This window comes from Culicoides brevitarsis, chromosome 2 (assembly GCF_036172545.1).
Source record: "Culicoides brevitarsis isolate CSIRO-B50_1 chromosome 2, AGI_CSIRO_Cbre_v1, whole genome shotgun sequence".
NCBI lineage: Eukaryota > Metazoa > Arthropoda > Insecta > Diptera > Ceratopogonidae > Culicoides > Culicoides brevitarsis.
The window spans coordinates 26,183,973-26,202,372 of NC_087086.1; the positions used below are offsets into that span (position 1 = coordinate 26,183,973).

The 18,400-nt window shown below is 33.7% G+C and overlaps 1 protein-coding gene across 4 annotated transcripts; it reads right to left on the bottom strand.

Moving 5' to 3' along the window:
• Positions 1-306: 306 nt before the first annotated feature.
• Positions 307-18,283, bottom strand: LOC134829785 (paired amphipathic helix protein Sin3a). Of its 4 annotated transcripts, none has more exons than XM_063843039.1 (10): positions 16,373-17,599; positions 15,569-16,230; positions 11,584-11,984; positions 7,745-10,645; positions 6,481-6,851; positions 4,240-4,569; positions 3,971-4,177; positions 3,319-3,546; positions 1,923-2,453; positions 307-1,171 (listed from the first exon to the last, which is right to left on the bottom strand). In XM_063843039.1, the coding sequence occupies exons 3-10, from the start codon at positions 11,792-11,794 to the stop codon at positions 941-943; spliced, it is 5,010 nt and encodes a 1,669-aa protein (XP_063699109.1). In that variant the 5' UTR covers positions 11,795-11,984; positions 15,569-16,230; positions 16,373-17,599; the 3' UTR covers positions 307-940. The 4 variants fall into 4 exon arrangements, with proteins under 4 accessions (XP_063699109.1, XP_063699108.1, XP_063699107.1 ...); XM_063843038.1 differs by adding an exon at positions 12,811-13,207 and having other exon boundaries at positions 15,569-17,599; XM_063843037.1 differs by lacking the exons at positions 15,569-16,230; positions 16,373-17,599 and adding an exon at positions 17,632-18,282.
• Between the last annotated feature and the right edge of the window lie 117 nt (positions 18,284-18,400).

The window sequence follows — 18,400 nt, forward strand, 5'->3', positions numbered from 1 at the left end:
AACGTTTTTCAAAATATAAAAAAAAATAAAATTAATTTTTAGTAAAAAAAAAATCAAACTAAAATTCCTAAAACGAAAAAAAAATCGAAAATAAAATAAAAAATTATTAAAAAAAAATATAAAATTAAAAATTTATGAAAATAAATTTTTGAGCGAATTTATGAAATTTTTAAACTACCATAGCAAAACAATCAGCTCATTAACGCTAAAATAAATAAAACACAATTTTTTAATTATTTTTCAAATATTTCTTTTAAATATATATTTTCTTCTTTTTTTTACTCTTATTTTTCTCATATGTTTTTTTGTAATAATAAATCATTTTTATTGCCTATACTTTAATATTTAATTAATTAAAACATTCAGATATCTCTTTTTATACTCTTATTTCGAATCTTATTTATGTACAAAGACTTGTTTTTTTTCTTTTTCTTTCAAATTGATTTTATATTGATGTAAAAAAATCTACAGCTAAAAAATTGAAATTGGACACATTCACATTTAGAAGAAAGGAATGTTGACGCGACTTTTGAAGAAATTTCATTTTGTACTCGAGAAAATTTTTACTACTACTCAGAAATTTCTTGTCAAAAAAAGAAAGATTTTTTTTTAAAAGAGACATTTTCCTATTCTACGTGTTTTTAATGTGTGTGTTTGAAAAAGGAGGTCACTTTTTTCTTTTTTTTTATAATTTAGATGCTTAACACTTAATTTATCGAACATTTTAGTTTTTATTGTAAAAAATAAAAATTTTGGATTAAAAAAAAACTTAACACTCTTAAAATGAGACTTAATGAATAGAAGCTTGATTCTAGTGTTTTTTTTTCTGTCTGTGAGTGTGTGATATAAATTAAACAAAATTTAATTGGAAAAATATTTACAATCGTTTAAATGTTAAATTAAAATTTACATTTGATTTAATATTCTTTTTTCTTGCATATTAACTGTCAAGTTGCTCCACTTTATATCTGTTATATACAAAATAAGGTGTCTTTGATGTGTTTGTTTCTTGCTTTATGATCGTTATGTTGGACACGAGATCGGGTGTGTTGCGACCGAGGAGCCAGTCACGACATTGCGTTTGTTGTCCATCTGTCACGTTCTTCTCGAGCCACGAGTTGACGTACTTGTTGAACTTTTCATGCTTGAATTTCGTCACACTTGGATGTGTCTGCAAAGGAAAAAAAACAGGAAATTTTAGTTTAAAGTTTTTTTTTTATAAAATCACACAAAATTAAACTCAATAGTTTCGTCCAGTATTTTTTTATTTTTTATTGGAAAAAGTTTTCCATCAATTTTGGTCAAAAATTATTGAAATGATAAATTTTCAAAAAATTTACTGTAAAACTGACTGAAATAAAAAATCTTCAAAATTTAAAAAAAAAATAAAATGAAAAACTAAAAAAAAAATAAAATTAATTTTAAATATCAATCCAGCGGTTCCTTTTTAATTTTTTATAATTTTATTTGAATAATTTTTTTATTTAAAGTTTTAAAATTGAATATTAAATTAATTTTTAATGATATTAATTATTAATGTTTTTTAAAATAAAAATTAATTAAATTTTAATTAAAATTTTATTAATTAATTTTATTTAAATTAATTTATTTTTTTTTAAATTAATATTATTTTATTTTTAAATTTTTTAAATTTTTTTTTTTCAAGTTTTAATTCGGAAAATTTAGTTAAAACTTCAAATTTGGGCAATATTTGGAAATTTTTCATTTTTTTTTAAACTATTGAGCTTCATTTGTGAAAAGATGTCGCCATAATGTTAAAGCGTGTTAGTCTATGTAAGACAACTCGCGGTTTGCATTGACTTTAATTTCGCCTTTTACCCAGAGGTAAAGTCTACTTTAATTTTTTCCGACTTTACCGTCAATCTAAAGGCCTTATTTCAAATTAAAAATTTTTTTCTTACCTGTTTCGCTCGTCGTAACGAATTTTTCTTGTAAAATATCGAGCCTTGCGACACATACACCATTTTATACGCATTAAAGTTGATTTTCACCTGCGATCGATCATCGACGAGATATCCCGACTTGTCGTTCACACTCTGACCGCATCGCTCGGGACCGCCACGTTTCCATGCATCGTCATTGGCGTTCGCCGGAACACTTGTGCCATCGGCATTCGCACTTGTTGTCGTCGTCGTTGTTGTTGTCGTGGACGATGTCGAGGCATTGAGTGAGACCGAGGTCGTTGTCGTTTGATTTACCGCGGCACCAGTCGAGGAGGTCGTTGTGTTGCTCGTAATTGTGGCACTTGCCGTCGATTCGACGGTCGAGGTGTTGGTTGTTGTTGTTGTAATTGCAGCGGGCGCGGCGGCATTTGGTGTCGGCGATGTTGACATTAGCACGATGTCTTTCGACGTCGCGAGATGATTTTTCGCATGGAAGCGCCGAATGTTTCGCGGTAGGAACGATGCTTTTCGTGGAACGATTGGGGCACGCTGTAAATTGGGACGAAAATTAATAAAAATAAAATAAAACATAAAAAAAACTTAAAAATACTAAGAGACAACGAGCAAAATGAGCGATGCGATGATGAATTTTAAACAGCATTGTACCAGGCTGTTACTCAAAAAAACTTAAATTAATTAATTAAATTTAATTTAAATTAAATAAATAATTATTTAATTAAATTTAATTATTTTTTTAAAAATAAAAAATGTGCAAAAAATAAAAATTAAATAAAAAATTAATTAAAATTCGTTAGAAACACATTTTTGTATTTAAAAAATTTTATTGCTTGGACAAAAACATTTCTAAGATTTTTTTACAATTTTTTTTTCAAGTTGTTTACATTTTGTACATTCAAAGAGACAAAATTGACAATTTTTTTTACAAAAAAATTAAACAAAATCAAAAAAGTGCATTTTCACATTTTTTTTATTTACAGGATGTTCGTTGAAATTTACGCTTGATTGTTGTTTTTGTTATTATTAGTGTTATTGACATTATTTGATGAATCTTTAACCGCAACCTGGTACAATGACACACACACAGACATTCAATATGAGGTGAGTTGATGGTATGGTATGAAGGGAGAAAAGCGAATGAGAGAAAAAAAAATTTTTTTTAGTAAAATTGTATCAATTTCAGTTTTAAATGCCGCATGTCGTATCAATTCGTTACTCAAAAAAATGTAATTGTCGTCCCAAAAAGGAACGTCAAGGAATTGACAGACATTTTGCAGCAATGAAATTGACATTTTTCTTGCTCTTGCCCTTAGTCCAAATGAAAGAGTCTGGCGATGTCACTAATTCATCGATCTAAAGGCGACTAAATGCTAAGGCGCGACGCATCAACACTTACCGAATCATCATCCGGATTCTCAGTTTTAATTTCAACATTGGTGCCGGCACCAGAGTCACTTGATCCCGCACATCCATTGCCTCCGGCGGTGCTATTGCTACCACTTGCTGCCGGATTCGCGAGTCGCTCGCAGTAATTGGTCCAACTTTGGACGCCCGCAACACCCGTATTTGGGTCCTCACTCTCCGTGTCGAGTAATTCAATTGTGATGCGACAGTCGATTTTGTACTGAAAGGAAAATTGGGGGAAAAAATTAGTAAATTTATATTTTCAATTATTTTTTAAAATTTATTTCAAACTTTTTGTCCCAAAAATTACAAAATTGATATTTTTTATTAAGAAAAGACTAAATTTTTGATTTTTTAGACTTTTTTTTAAATTAAGAATTAATTATAAAAAATCTCAAGTAAAGAATTTAAAAAAGAAAAAAAAAAATTAATTTCATAAAATAAAAATTTTAGAGAAAAATTTCTTTTAAAAAAAAATATTTTTACTAAAAAAGTCGAAAGATTTAAATTTTTTTGGCGAAATTTGAAAAAAAATTCTAAAAACGGTAATTTTTAATAAAATTTTTATAAATTCTCGAATTTTCCAGAAAGATGAGGGACAAAAAATTTGAAAAAAATTTCGAGGGACCTCAAAAAAAACTTACAATGTAGATTTTGAAGCAATTTTCATCTTGTAAGGCTGCTTCAGCTTTTCTCTGATACGCTAGTTCAGCTTGTAATCGTTTACTAGCAGTACGGCATAATCCGCCGGCACCTTGTTTCTTCTGCTCGACATGGAAAAGTTCGACACATTCGAGAGCTCCTCGCTCCGTAACGCAATGTTGTAGTTGCCGAACGGCATTGGAGACGACCTAACAAAGAAAAATTCAATTAAAAAAATTTTTTTTTTCAAATTTTCGTAAAAATTTCTTACCCGATCGAGTGTAAATGCCACATACGCATGAATGCCAAACATCTCACGAAGCGAATCCTCGTACGAGTTTGCCTCCAAGTTGCCATCCAAGACATTCTTCAGCATATCCAGGAACGTCGGGTAGTAGTCCTCCACGGGAATCTCATTTTTCGGCTTGAGCTTGAGCGCAATCGCCGTACTTTCACGTCGATTCTGCTTGTTTTGGTTCTCTTCCTCCAGCAAAATTTGGGCACGATCGTACATGGCTCGCAAACGTTCGCACAAAATTGCGTGCAATCGCAAAAATAAATACCAGTTATTATTCGCGAAGAACAGTGTGTATGCCTCTTCCTGCAAAAGACAAAAACGTAAATGTTAGTTTCGTCGTGAATGAATTGTGTAAAAATTTAAAGTTTATATAAAAAATGTAGAATTTAAAACACAAAAAAAATAAAAGTAAATATTGCATTGTGTTGATAAAATATGCAGGAAAAATATTTTTACTGTTTTTTTTTTGTCTTACAAAGCAAAACTGAGCGTGATAAAAGTTGCCGAGCTTGCACATCGGTTTCAAATGACGAAACAGGAAATTTTTCTCACGGGACCTAAATCGTTAGTCGATTACGGGTTTCATGATTATTTAAGGCGATCAAAAAATTAATTATTTTAGAAAAAATATTTTTTTTCAATTTTAATAAAAAAATTAAAAATATTGGAAAAATATTTTTGTTTATATTTAAAAAAAAATATTTATTTAAATTTCAACGCAAAGTTGAAAATTATTCGAGTTTAAATTTGGATATTTCGAGAATTAATAAAAAATATTTTTTTTTTAAATTTTGACTTTGGTCAAATAACAAAAAAAAATATTTTTTTTAATTAAAGTGTGCTCAACGTAAGTTGAATGAATTTTAATTGAAATTCAATTAATTATAAAATTAATTTTTTTTTATGATTTTTAATTAAAAAATCTTTAAAAAAAAATTCAAAATTTGCTTTTCAAAAATTTACTAAAAATTAATAAAATTCAATAAAATAAATAAATTGATAAAAAATTATTTTTTTCTAAAAAATAATTAATTTATTATTTAATTTTTTATTTTATTATTTTTTTTTAAATTTTTTTATAATTATTTTTTTGACAAGTCTGAGTCAAAAAAATATCGAAATATTAAAATTTAATCGTCTAAAAAACGGGGAAATGAAGAAAATCAAAGCTCCGGACTTCATACGAAGGTAGGTCAAACAGACCGGCACGGAACATATGATCAAAGGGCATCGCGAAAAATGCATCGCAAAATGCGCAAATGCGACGAGAGGAGAAATTCTAATTCAAAACAGAGAACAAGACGAATAAATAAGAAGAAAAACCGGGACTATATTTACATATTTTGCTATATACCGCGCGTTACGTCACACAAAATGTGTACAAAAGCCAATTCTGAGCGAAACGCTTCAAATATGTGTGAAATTCAAAATAAACAAGACGCGACGACGTAGTTGTGGTAGTAAAATTTCTGTTATATATTTACATAACGAAGTCTCACGAAGCGAAATGTACGCGCATGAGCGTCTACATTTCCTTTGTTTTCGAGTATTTATACTTTTTTTTGTGTGTTTATTCAATCACAACTACTACGGAAAAATATTGGAGACGATCGCTACTCGAAGGAATATGAATGACAGGTAATCTCGTTATTTTTATTATTTTTCGATGTACGGAATGTACGACGCAGCAAATTGCGCGTTTTTTCAATTTATTATCGCCTTTTTGTGTTGGTATTGAGATTACGGAGTTGCGGTTTGGTGCCACATACAAAATAAGTTGAGGTAAATATTTACTTTTAAACGTTTCATGCGCTTCCCCAAAACGACCGAAATTTAGTTCATAGCAACTTTGTAATCTTATCGCAGTGAAATCGCTCGAAATTGGCCTTGCACTCGATGAAAAAGTCGCTGGACCGGTATTTGAACATTCTTCTCTCTCTTGATGATGTAAAGTTAATTATACACACGAAAAAAGTGATTCATTCACACTTCACATGTGATCGATTCTAAAAATAGCGACCGAGATACAAGAAAAAAAGTAAACATTTGTCGATCTAGCTAAAGACAGCATTTGTTATGAAAAATTTCGAACTAAATGCTGGTGAACGTAGATGGACTTTTATCTGCCTTTGCGAGTAAAGAGAGAAACACGTGGAACTTTTCTCCCCATTCTTGACAAAGGGACTTTAAAAAAAAAAAAATCTCGAAACTTACGGCATGTTTGCTGATTGCGTGTTGCGGCAACGGCGGACTCGGCGTATCACGATCTTTCTCCTCCTTAATCTCAACTTTGATGTCATTGGCATCTTTAGCACTTGTCTTGGAGCTAATACTATCAGTTGTCGCGGTGTTGGTGGTTGTTGTTGTTGTGGTTTGCGTCTCTGTGCCGCTTTGTGATGACGCGACGACATCTTTGTTGTTATCACTGCATGACGAGGTTGTACTGTTGTTACTGGATAGTTGGCTGATGATTTTCGATGCGAGACTGTCTTTGCTGTCGTCCGCTGCGTTCGATTTCGATTTTGACTTGGAAGCGCTGCTGCTGGGACTGCCGCCCTCGCCATCCACATCCATGTCTTTGTCATCTGCAGAGAAGGGGAATACTTTACAATTTTTGTTTTCGGGGTTTTTTTTTTTGGGACAAGCAAAAGGCACACACAGGAGAAGGTGAAAAAGAAAAATTGTTAGTTAGAAAAAATATTCAAACCATAAATTTTTTGTTAATTATTTTCTACTGTATTCATGCAAAAAAAAAAATATTTTAGCTGCTCTTATTTTTTTTAAATTAAAAAAAAAATACGAAAATTAAAATATTTTAAAAATTTTTAAGATTTTTTTAAATTTTAATTTTTTATATTTAATGAATTTGAATTTTAATAGTTTTTTTTTCTCTAAAATTTTCTTTTAACAGAATTTATTTTTTTTTTATTTTTCTTTAGATTGGATTTTTAAAAATATTTTAAAGTTTTCAAACTTTTTTCTTTTCTAAAAAATATAAAAAAATTATTTAATTTATTTTTAATTTATGACATTATTTTTAAAAGTCGAAAATTCTGTAAAAAAAATATTTATTGTTTTTTTGAAAAAAAAAAACATGAAAATTTAATTTTCATTACAAATAATTTCAAAATTTAAAATTGAAACAAAAAAAAAAATTTACAAAAAATATAAAAAAGCTTAAAATTTTTTAAAAAGCCAAAAATTTATTTTTTTTTAGTAAAATAAATTAATTTAAAATGCAAATTTTAACCTTTGAATAAAAAATAAGAAAAAATTGTTAAATTCAGTATTTTTTTCTAAAAATCTCTCAATTTTCTATTTTTTTTTTTAATAATTTTTATAAAACTTTTTTTAAATGTTTTTAAAATTTTTAAAAAAATAAAAATTTACTTTGATTAAAAAAATTTTTTTTTAGATAAAATTTTTAAATAAATTAAGAGCAGCCTTTTTTTTAGAGAAAAAAATAAATTAAACTTACCATCTTCTCGTTCATCGTCACTCATTTGTTGTCGCGGCGAAAAGAAGAGATCCGGAACGAATTGTCGCAAAATGTGCTTAATTCGTGCCTTTTCCTGCTTCTGGGCACCCGTTTGGCGTTTCACGTGATGTATAAGGAGGTTAGCTGCGTCATCGAGGATCGTCTTGTCTTTGTACGGAAGTGTCAGATGCGGGCCCGTAATTGGCTCCGTTGTGCCTTCTTCATTTTGTTCGTGCCGCTCATCATACAGCGTCTCGATCTCGTTAAAGAGACTCTTGGATCGCAACGCCTTGATGTCATTCTGCTTGAAATTGATGCCCTGATGATCGAGCGACTTCAAGTAATATTTCTCGTTTTGTTCGCGCCACTGCTTGTTGAAACCCTTTTGCGCTTCTCGCCATTCCTCTTCCTTCGCTTTGAGGCGTCGCAGCACCACGGGCACCGCCACGACTGGATTTTTCTTCAATCCCTGAATAATTTCGGCCGCTTTTTCGCCGTAAATTCGCCTCAGTGCCCGTTGATGGATCGTTTGCGACGTGCCACCGAGATAGTCATCCAAGCGGTATCGCGCAATTTCCTCCGGCGACATGCGAGAAAGTTTCTTGTGGACACCCTCGAGCACGCGAATTGTCGCACTGTTTGTTTCAATGACGACATCCAGCTCAAAACGCTCGTCTTCGCAGCGATAAATGAATTCCTCGTACTGCGTCTTGCGTGACGTCACAAAAGTTGAGTCCTCAGCCCATGTCGGGAACGAAACCCACGTGTCGTTCAGCACTTCTTTGCACAGCGCCGTACGCCCGGAGCATTTTTTCTGTTCGCTCGTTTTCGGGAGGGCGCAGTAACTGGCACCGAGTCGTTTGCACGTGGAAAGATCAACTTCCTGCGCGAGTTCGCTTTGGGTGCGGTCCTGGCGTTGCGCTGCGTTAATCGGAAGTCCCTCGGAAACAGTTGACGGGCCGAGGAAGTCTTGGAACCACTTCAGCAGCTCGGGGAATTTGTTCAAAAAGGGCGTGCAAAGCGTCAAAAGTTCGGATTTTGAGATTATTTCCTGGTTAAAAAGTGTCAGGCAGCGCAAAAAGTTCTCGTAGACCTCGGGAGTGCGAAGTGACGAACGAACTTTGTCGAAAAATGCGTAATCACTAAGAGTGCCGTATTTCGAAGCCTCCGCTAAGGACACATCAACCCGCACTGGTTTATGCCGCTTCGGCGGTGGTTGCCCATCGCGATTGTTCATCATCGGCGGCAATTGATTAAAGGACGAAGATCGTTTCACGCCGCCACTTGACCCATAAGCCTTGTTACCGACATGATTTCGTCCGTCTTTTTCGTTGCGCATGTGGAAATCTTTGTCATTCATGTGGAAATCGTTTTGATGGGGGCCTCCACCGATGGCGCTACTTGCATTACTGTTGCGATCGGGACGCGCCACATTGTTCTGCGAATTGTTGTTGTACGGCGCCTTGATGTTCGGATGATGCGGACTCGGAAAACTCGACATCATCTTTTTGTGTTCGTTGTGCACGTGCGTCTTGCTGATGTTGAAACTCGAGGGATGTGCCGTGGCATCGGGCAAAAATTGGCCAAATTCGCGCAGGAGATCTTCTTGATTGTCGAACAGCTTGGCGACTTGGGCGTAAACTTCGGCTTCCGTGAGTTGCTTGGCGGTGGTGCCGTCTTTCGAGACTTTTTGCTCTTTCTGGTACGTGTGGAGAATTTCGAGGAATCTTTTGTATTTTTCCGGCTGCGATTGGAAACGATTTTTGATCTTGTTGACGTACGTGATCGCATGATTGAATTCGACGGGCTGGTTGGGAGGCGCCGATTGCCCTGCCTCGTTTTGCATCATTTGGTGATGCGCGTTCGCGATGCGATGCAAACCGCCCAAAGTGGATGGCGGCTCGTTCATTCGTTGCATGGGTGCCACGATGTTGCTGGGCTGCGGTTGCGATTGTGAGGGCGGCGGTGGCACCGAACTCACCGAATTGAGCCCGGATGCGGAGCTGGATGAGATTGTTGGACCCGAAATAGTACGTTCGCGCTCGGCAACGGCACGCCCAAGTGCACTGCTGTAGTTTTGTGGTGGGATGTTTTGCGGTTGCTGCTGCTGCGGCTGCACTTGCGTGACTTGCGAGAGATTTTGCGGTGCCTGGGGCGCATTTTGCGATTGTTGCGGGCCCACAGATTGCGGCGCCGTTTGAATTATCTGCCCGGACGATATCGTTTGCGATTGCATTTGATGGATTTGTTGCGGATGCCCGGTCGTCGTGATACTGTGTGGAATTAAATTGGCTGTCGATTGCATGTGAATTGTCGTGGGGCCGCCACTTCCCTGCAAAATTGCCAATTTGTGTGGCGGACTAGGTTGCGGCGCAATGGAATTACCGCCGGAGGGCGATGGCATCGACACCGATACTTGATACTCGTTATCTGTCGCTTGCACCTCAATTTTGTAGCCGGGCGGTAAGAAGGTGTTGAAACCGACAATCAGTTGCGGATGTCCCTTGAACAGGTTCGAGACACGTTGAATGACGCCGGGCGTATCGATACTTTGCGACTTGAATTCCTTCATGATGTCGAGGAAATCGTTGTACACTTGCGGCTGATTGCCAAACTTGAATTTCACTTCGTCCAAATAGCTCAGGGCATCTTCGACCTTGAGGCGTTGGAATTGCTGCGCTTGACCCGGTTGTTGGGGCGTTACGGGAGTGGCGCCAGGTGCCATTTGCTGCACCGGATTCATTTGCGTTGAGGAACCGACTTGGGGACCACTTTTGTGTCGCAATGAGTTGTTTGTCGGTGCATTGCTGCCCATCGTAGAGTTGACGACATACATTGTTCCTTGCGTAGCTTGTATTCCGGGCTTTGATAAATTACTTGCAGCAATTGGTGCTGAATAAGCTAAACGAGAAAGAGAAAAAATAAATTAGTATTTTTCGTAATTTTATTTTTTGAAAAATATTCAAGTGCAATTTTTGAATTTTTTCACATTAATTTAAATTTTGAAATATTAAATAGAAAATAAATAATTAAATTTAATTTAATTTAAAGTTTTTAATATTTTTCGAATTAGATTTTTTTTTTTAAATAATTTTTAATAAAATATTTTTTTAATTTTATTATTAAATAAATTTTAAATAATTAAAAAAAATATTCTTGAATGTATTTTAAAAGAAATAAATAAAAATTTTTAACAAAAAAATAAAACAAATTTAAAGAAATAAATTAGGTAAAATTTTCAACAAAAAAAAAAAAAAAAAATAAAATAAAATTAATAAAAATTTTTAAAAATGCATACAAAATTTTTCTTTAATTTTTTGAAGAAAAAATTAATGTTGGTATGCATAAAAAATTATTAATTAATTTTCGGAATAATTTTTAAAAAAAAAAAAAATAATGATTAATTAATTTATTAAAAAATTATAAAAAAAAGTCTTGATTAATTTTTATTTTAATTTTGAATAATTTTTTAATAAAATAATAAAATGTGAATAAATAATTTTAATTGTTAAGAAAAATTTGTAAAAATTTGATTTTAAAAATTTAAGGAATTTAAAAAATTCATAATTAATTTTTCTTTTATTTTTAATACTTTTTTTTTGTAAGAAAAAATATTTCTAATCAATTTATTTTTTTTTTAATTGAAATATTTAGAGTTATAGAAATATTATTTATTCAGTGTTTTGAGCAAAAATTTAATTTTTTTAATTTTTTTATAATTTTTGATTAAATTTCTTTTTCTCTTGACCACTTTTGGAATTTTTAAAAAATTAATCCAAAATATTTTAATAAAATTGCACTTTTTTAAATAAAAAAAAATTATTTAAAAAAAAACGTACTTGATGAATACTGAACGACATGTTGTGCTGTACCAGACAATTGCGTTTGCTCGCCACTCGGAGCATTCTTGAGGACATTTGTCAGTTGATATTGAATTTGGGGACCTCCGCCGGCAGCTTGTTGTCCGGTCGTGAGACGATGCGTTGGCGTTGGGGCAGCTGCATTCCTCGGCTGCCCAAATTGTACTTCTTCGGCTCTTCCACGTTTCATTCTCGCTCGCTACGCTGCTTCTTGTACATTTATGATTTCCAAGAAAGTTTCACGTTTTTCCCGTTTTCTCCGTGGTGTGTTTTATCAGATCTTCTCGCTGTTCTTTGTGTTGTTGTTGCTTTTGTTGAATTACTAATCTTGTCACTCGACTTTTGTTGTTGTTGTTGTTGTTTTTGTGGCACACAAAGTGCTGTAAATACACATGAAAAAAAAGAAGAAGAAACAATTTTAGATAAAAACGGTTAATATTCGATTTATTTTACAGCAGACGCAACGCAACAGCGGCAGTGCGCGCGTGTAAAGTAGGGAGAAAACACAGGTTTTGATGTTGTTTTGAGCTTATATGAATTGCAGAACAAGTTTTTTCCTCTTCAGACATCTCATTCGACACACACAACACTCGGATGGACTCATTTTTCGTCGTTTTGTTTGCGACTGTAGCTCCATCGGTACACGTGATGATGCCTCGAGTGGGCGAAATCGCCTTCAAAACCCCAAATCTCGTCACAAAACTCGAGAATTATCACTTTTTTGACGGAATTCGCTTAGTTTAGCAGTTAGCGCGCGGAGAGGAAGACGAGGTATCGGTCGGTATGTGTGCCATAGTGGCACTACGCTCGACACATGAGCAAGAAAACCCGAACGAACGAGTGTGAGTGAGTATTTTTTATTGTAAAAGTAAATTTATTTAACTTAAATGAATGTTAATGTTATTTATTTTTGCCAGCTCTAGGTTTATTTTAATTTTTTTTTCACTAAAATCACGTACTTTTTTCACTTTTACAGTTTTTTTCCGTCACTTGAGGTACCAAACTGGTTTTTTCTTGTGCATTTTTGGCGTCGAATCGATTGCCAGAAGACACCAAGGAACGTGCAAGGAGGAAAAAATGCAATATGAAACAATAAAATATCGATTAATGCTACGCAACAATAAATTGCGAGTACAAAAGAGCGGCGGCAACAACAATTTGTGCTCCAAAACGAGGAAATTTTAATCAAATTAGAGCGTCACATACCATTTGCGGGGCTTTTCACGCGTGATTTTAGCGTAAAATGAGTTTTTCCTTGTCAAAAAGGTCTTTTTCTGCCATTTTTTAGGTGAGAAAAGCGATATTTTAAAGCGCAACAACGCACAACCGTTTCAACTAAAAAATCTTTCAGGTCAATATAGATTAAGTAACAACTCTATACTAAATAAAATTTTAGTGAACACAACATATCATCATGAACATTGAACAACAATGACAATGTTGTTATGTACGTCGTCGTGCAATGTGTGATAATGTGTGGCAGTGTGTGTGTGCTTTTCTATATAAAACGTTACAACTACAGCCAAAGGGACCCGAAAGCACCACGAAAGGCGTTGTTGTTGATTCGTCGCTCTCTCGTCGTCGTCGTCGTCGTGAGTTGTATCTACAACATGTGAATGATAGATATTTGGTTAATTCAGAGACGTCGTGTGTATTGAGAAAGTTTTGTGTATTTTTAGGTACAATGCAATACTTTATAATGTATTCAAGGGAAAATCAAGTTATATTCTCTCTGTTACTTCAAAAAAAAAAAAAAAGTAAATTTATATTTTGTACAAGTCGACACAAGTCGTGTAATTATTATTATGAATTCATCTATGCAACGAGTGAACAATAAAACGCGTTTATTAGGGTGACCGGCATACGTGAATGGATGGCAAAGAGTGAATGAGGGCAGGTTGATATGTTTTTGGAATCGATGAATGGAACAACAATAAAAGGGATTTTCTGTGAGGTTATTAAACTTTCAGGATATTGCACAACGTTCGACTCTTTATTAGAGACAATAAGACATGATAAGACAATAGTTTTTTTTTTGCGACATGGACAAAAAATTTATTTCTTGTTGCGCGAATAAATTCTAGAAAGAAAGAAAGGAAATAGGCGGAGAAATTTAGTGTTGAGGAAATTAGTTGAGCGCGTTTTATTTTTAAATTTTAATTTTTTAAATAATTTTTTAATATTTTTTAAATATTTTTTTATATTTGAGATCACAAATTTTAAATTAAAAAAATAATTTTTAATAGAAAAAATTTAAATTTTTATAAAATTTAAATAAAATTAATTAATGGTTGATTAAAAAATTATTTTTTAAAAATAAAAAACAATTAAAAAAATTAAAATATTAATTTTAAAAAATATTAATAAAAATATTGTAAAACTTCAAGATTTTGAATATAAGAAACCAATAATTTTTTATTTAAATTTATTTTCAAATTTTATTTAATTTTTTTTTTATTTATTTATATAAAGTTGATAAAAAATTATTTCGTTTATCATTAAAAAAAATAAATAAACAAAAACTAATTAAAAAAAAAATCTTAGAGCTTTCATTTATTTATTAGAAAATTTTTTGCTTAGATTTTTTTTATTTTTATGAGCAAAAAGTAAAAAAAATAAAAAAAAAAAATTTTTTTAATAAATTAAAAAAAAAATCAAGATTTTAAATAAATAATAATTAGTGAAAAATTAGTTTTTATTTATTTATTTATTTTTTTGTAAAAGGAAGTCCAAATATTTTGAGTCAAAAATTAATTCTAAACAATAAATAATTTTTTAATATCATAAAATCGATGGAAAATTCTAATAATTTTATTAAAAATGCGAAATTTAAAAAATTTAATAGAAATTTGTCTTAGAAATTATTCAAACTTTTATGATAAGAAGAATTAGAAGAAGAATTTTTATTTGTTTTATTTTTTTTTTTTTTAAATTATTTTTTTGAATTTTTTTTTGAAAATTACATAAATAAAAAACCGGAAAAATAATTTGTGAAAATTATTCAAAATTGAAAGAAAAATTATCTTTAAATTGTTCAAAAAAATAATTTTCTATAAAAATAATTAAATTAAATTTTGAGATTTTAAACAAAAAATTTTATTTTTTTTTAATTTAAATTTTATTTTAATTTTTGAATTAATTTCAATGGATTTCTACTTTTAAAATTGAACAAAAATTTAAGTTTTCTTAAAAAATCGTCACATAAAAATTATTTTTTCATCTAAAAATTTCAAAACCACGCTCCTAACACCGAATTTCCAACAAAATTCTTCTAAAAAGCGATAAAAAGAACTCTACTCCGTCGTTCGTAAATAAAAACACCCAAAACACAAAAAAGAAATCACAACAAACAATGCAAAAAAAGCCGCGATATGCGCATGTACTTGTGAAATACTCGCGCACTATCGCTCCCCTCCTTTCATGTGTGAGTTTTTGCATCGTCGTCGTCGTCGTCATCCTCAACAACAACAACACATACGCGGAAAAATAACATTTATTTGCGGAAAAATCGCACACAAACACAAAAAGTGTCCCATTCAACAACAAAATTCGCCGCTGCTGCTGCTGCTGCCGAGCAAGAATTCGTTCTAGAAATCGTTCTACGCGCGATTCTCTCTGCCTCTTCTTCTCTCGTTGTCTCGCGCGCGCGGCTGCTGCTGTTGCGAAATCACATTCTCACATATCTACGACCACGACGACGACGACGGACGGGAAGGAAAGGAGGGCAACTTGCACACACACGTGTTGTTCTGTACAAGTTTTTTTTGTGCCTATAACTGGTCTCGATTAGTTTTACCCGAAAAAAAAGCATTTTTTTGTTGTTGTTGTTGCGAAATCTTAAAAATTCGTTGGAACCAAATCGGAAGTGGTTCGAAAAATAAAATTTCACGAGTTGTTCCTCCATTTTTATCGATCCACGTTTTTTTTTCTCAAAAATTTTTGCAGGTTTCTTCAAAAAATTCACCTGATTCGTCGCTGGCGATGTCATAATTGGGCCAAAAACGGGTCCGCGAAGTAATTGTGCTCAGTAAACGGTGTCAATGAAAAATATTTCTGGCGAAAAAGAAACTTTTTTTCGAAAAAATTTCCTTTTTTTTCGTCTTTAGTGCTGTTCACGTTGCTGTCGTCGTCGCACACTCACTACCGAGCCTCGAGTATCGACGAGAAGACGACTTTTCGGAGTAAATAACACACACTGCCACACATTACGTAAGTCGCCAGCCAATGAGAGGCACTGTTGATCACATATACATATGCTCCGAGGCGACTCATGTTGCTACTTGGCTCCGTGTTGACACGAAAAATTCAAAATTTTAATTAAAAAAAAATTTTTTTTAGAAGAATTTTTTATAAAAATTCAAGAAAAATTGTCAAAAATCGACCAAAAACTCAGGAAAAAGTGAATTTATTTTCATTGTTCGTCATAACAACGCAATGCGAGCAACACCACTACATGGAAAGACGTCAAAACTGCTTTGGTATACGAGAGTTCGGGTTTTTTCGTCATCATCATCGGTGGATTTCGTCGATGTGATATGAAATTTTCAACCAAATTAACTACATTTTGATGACGGTTGTCTTGTTTCAGAGACTTTTCAGAGAGAAATCTCAATTTGGCAGTAATTCCTGTTCAATTTTTAATTATTTTTTAATGTTTTTTAAAAAATTTTTAAAAAAATTCAAGAAATTCCTCAAAAATCTTGAAGAAAAATCGCAAACGTGGAACATTTTTCGAATTTTTCGTGCAGCAAATCAAAATATTATTCACTTTCTGCATGAAATCCGTCATTTTAGCGCTTAGTTACTGCATGTGAGATGATTCAGAGGCATCCGAAAATGGGACAAGACACGAATCAACGTGTCTCGATGCCGAATGAGGCACCAACTGAGGCGTTTTCTTCACTTTTCGTCTTTCTCTGCTTGCTCACCCAAACATTCTCGCAACTTTTTTGCTCCGTAGCACCACCACAACTACTACAACGAACGGTTTATTATCAGATGTGCACCTTGTATGTGAAGCAGGGTTAACAAAAGGCCCGTTTTGACGGTAGTTTCAAGAGCTTAGCCATTTTTTTTTTTTTCGTGAAACACCTTGGATTCGTGACTTTCAAGGATTTTTTCTCCATGCATGAAATTTATTTTAATTTTTTTTGATGAAATTTTAATTTTTTAATTTTTTTTTAGGGGAAATTGGAGATTTTAACATGAAATTCGGGGAAAAGGCTTCGAATAATTTGGTGATAAAGAAAAAAGGCCCCGAGAAATGATGATGCTTGACTATTTTGCCTCTTCTTTTGTCTGTGACGTACCTGGCATCGTGCAGAGTCGCCTATCATATGGAAGTTGCTTCGGTGAGAGTGTGTGCGTGAGTGTGTAGTAAATAAACGCATATTGTTACACAAATTTTCAATGCCCCTCGCTTGAGACAAAATGCTGTTTATTTGGCTTTTGGCACAGATTTCGACGCGAATTTCCCGGAAAACTTGCATTCACGGGGCTTTTGTCACAGAAATTTCACATTTTTTCACTGAATTTCCGCGACTTTTCCGTTTTCTTGGTGTTTTGGCACAATTCGCACACACACCATGGCAGCAGCACTCGCGCTATATACTCCTTTCGGTGTGTGCGTGCGAACATTTTGTGAGAGAAGAAAAAAAAAATTACAACATTATGCGACGTTTTAAAAAGTTTCGTGAAACAACACTAAAAGTGTCTGATTTTCGAGCGTTTTCAGCGACTTTTTGGGCTTTTGCGTCGTCACTGGGCCATTTCGAGAGTCGTGCCACGCGAAAATGCCACCCAGAGTCCGTGAGAAGCTCCTATGACGCTTGCAATAATTTTTCGTCACTTCGCTTCCCAATTATCTCGCACACGGAAATCGCCACGGAGCTGTTTGACGGAGGCACGGGGCACGGAAAAAGACTCGAAGAAGCCCTTTTGTTGCGGCCGATGGAGACGTAGCGAAGAGGAAATTTTTTTTCATAATCACAATTTTTTTTTATCGAACGGAGTCACTGCCTTACTTACCCTCTTTCAGATAAAACGCGTGTTTTTCACAGTTTTTTCGACGTCAAACGTTTTTATCTGCAGTTTCTAGCACTTTTTGACAAAAAAATACTTCACAAATTTAATAAAGCTTGATTTTTTAAAATTTACGCTCATTTTCGATCCGAACTCGACGAATGACAAAATTAAACTCAGACTTCTGCACGGGCACCATCTATGCGTTACGCGAGCCAAGAATCTCGCACGCTCATTGGTCCATTTTTCAGGTGTTTCGCCAATCACGAGTACTTTTGCCGCATTTCAGCCAATCCCTGGCCAGTTTCTTATGTATTTATGCCATTCTCGGTAGCCAATCAGGGCGTTGCCGTACGTTTCTCGTGCTCATGTCGCGCGACCTTCCCTCGAAAAGTCCAAAAAATGAACTCGTCCGCAAAATAACACACATTCTGCATCCACAGAGACAACTTTTCACCGAGAATTGAGCTGTTAACTTTTCGGAAAAGTGTTGAAATGTGCCCGAATTTGCGCGAAAAAATCACCAAAAGTACCCGGGTGGCCTTGCCAGCACACCGTAGCACACTTTTACGGATGAATTTGCGGGTTCGGAGCACGGATTATGCGGAAAAATGGGTCCAAAAGTAGGCCCCTCTGCCATGAGAATGCGATGTGAATGTTGTTGGTGACAAAGCAAAACGTTTAGCCAACGACAGCGATGGATTTTTCTCTCCCTGCACGCGTAACCGTGTGATTGTTTTTGTGTTTATCACATGGATGGGTCACACAATGGAAC

Coding starts and splice junctions, on each gene's coding strand:
- LOC134829785 (XM_063843037.1), bottom strand. CDS start 11,794: ATGAAACGTGGAAGAGCCGAAGAAGTACAATTTGGGCAGCCGAGGAAT. Junction 6,852..7,744: donor TGACGATGAACGAGAAGATG/GTAAGTTTAATT, acceptor CCTTCTCTGCAG/ATGACAAAGACATGGATGTG. Junction 2,454..3,318: donor AGAATCCGGATGATGATTCG/GTAAGTGTTGAT, acceptor CCCAATTTACAG/CGTGCCCCAATCGTTCCACG.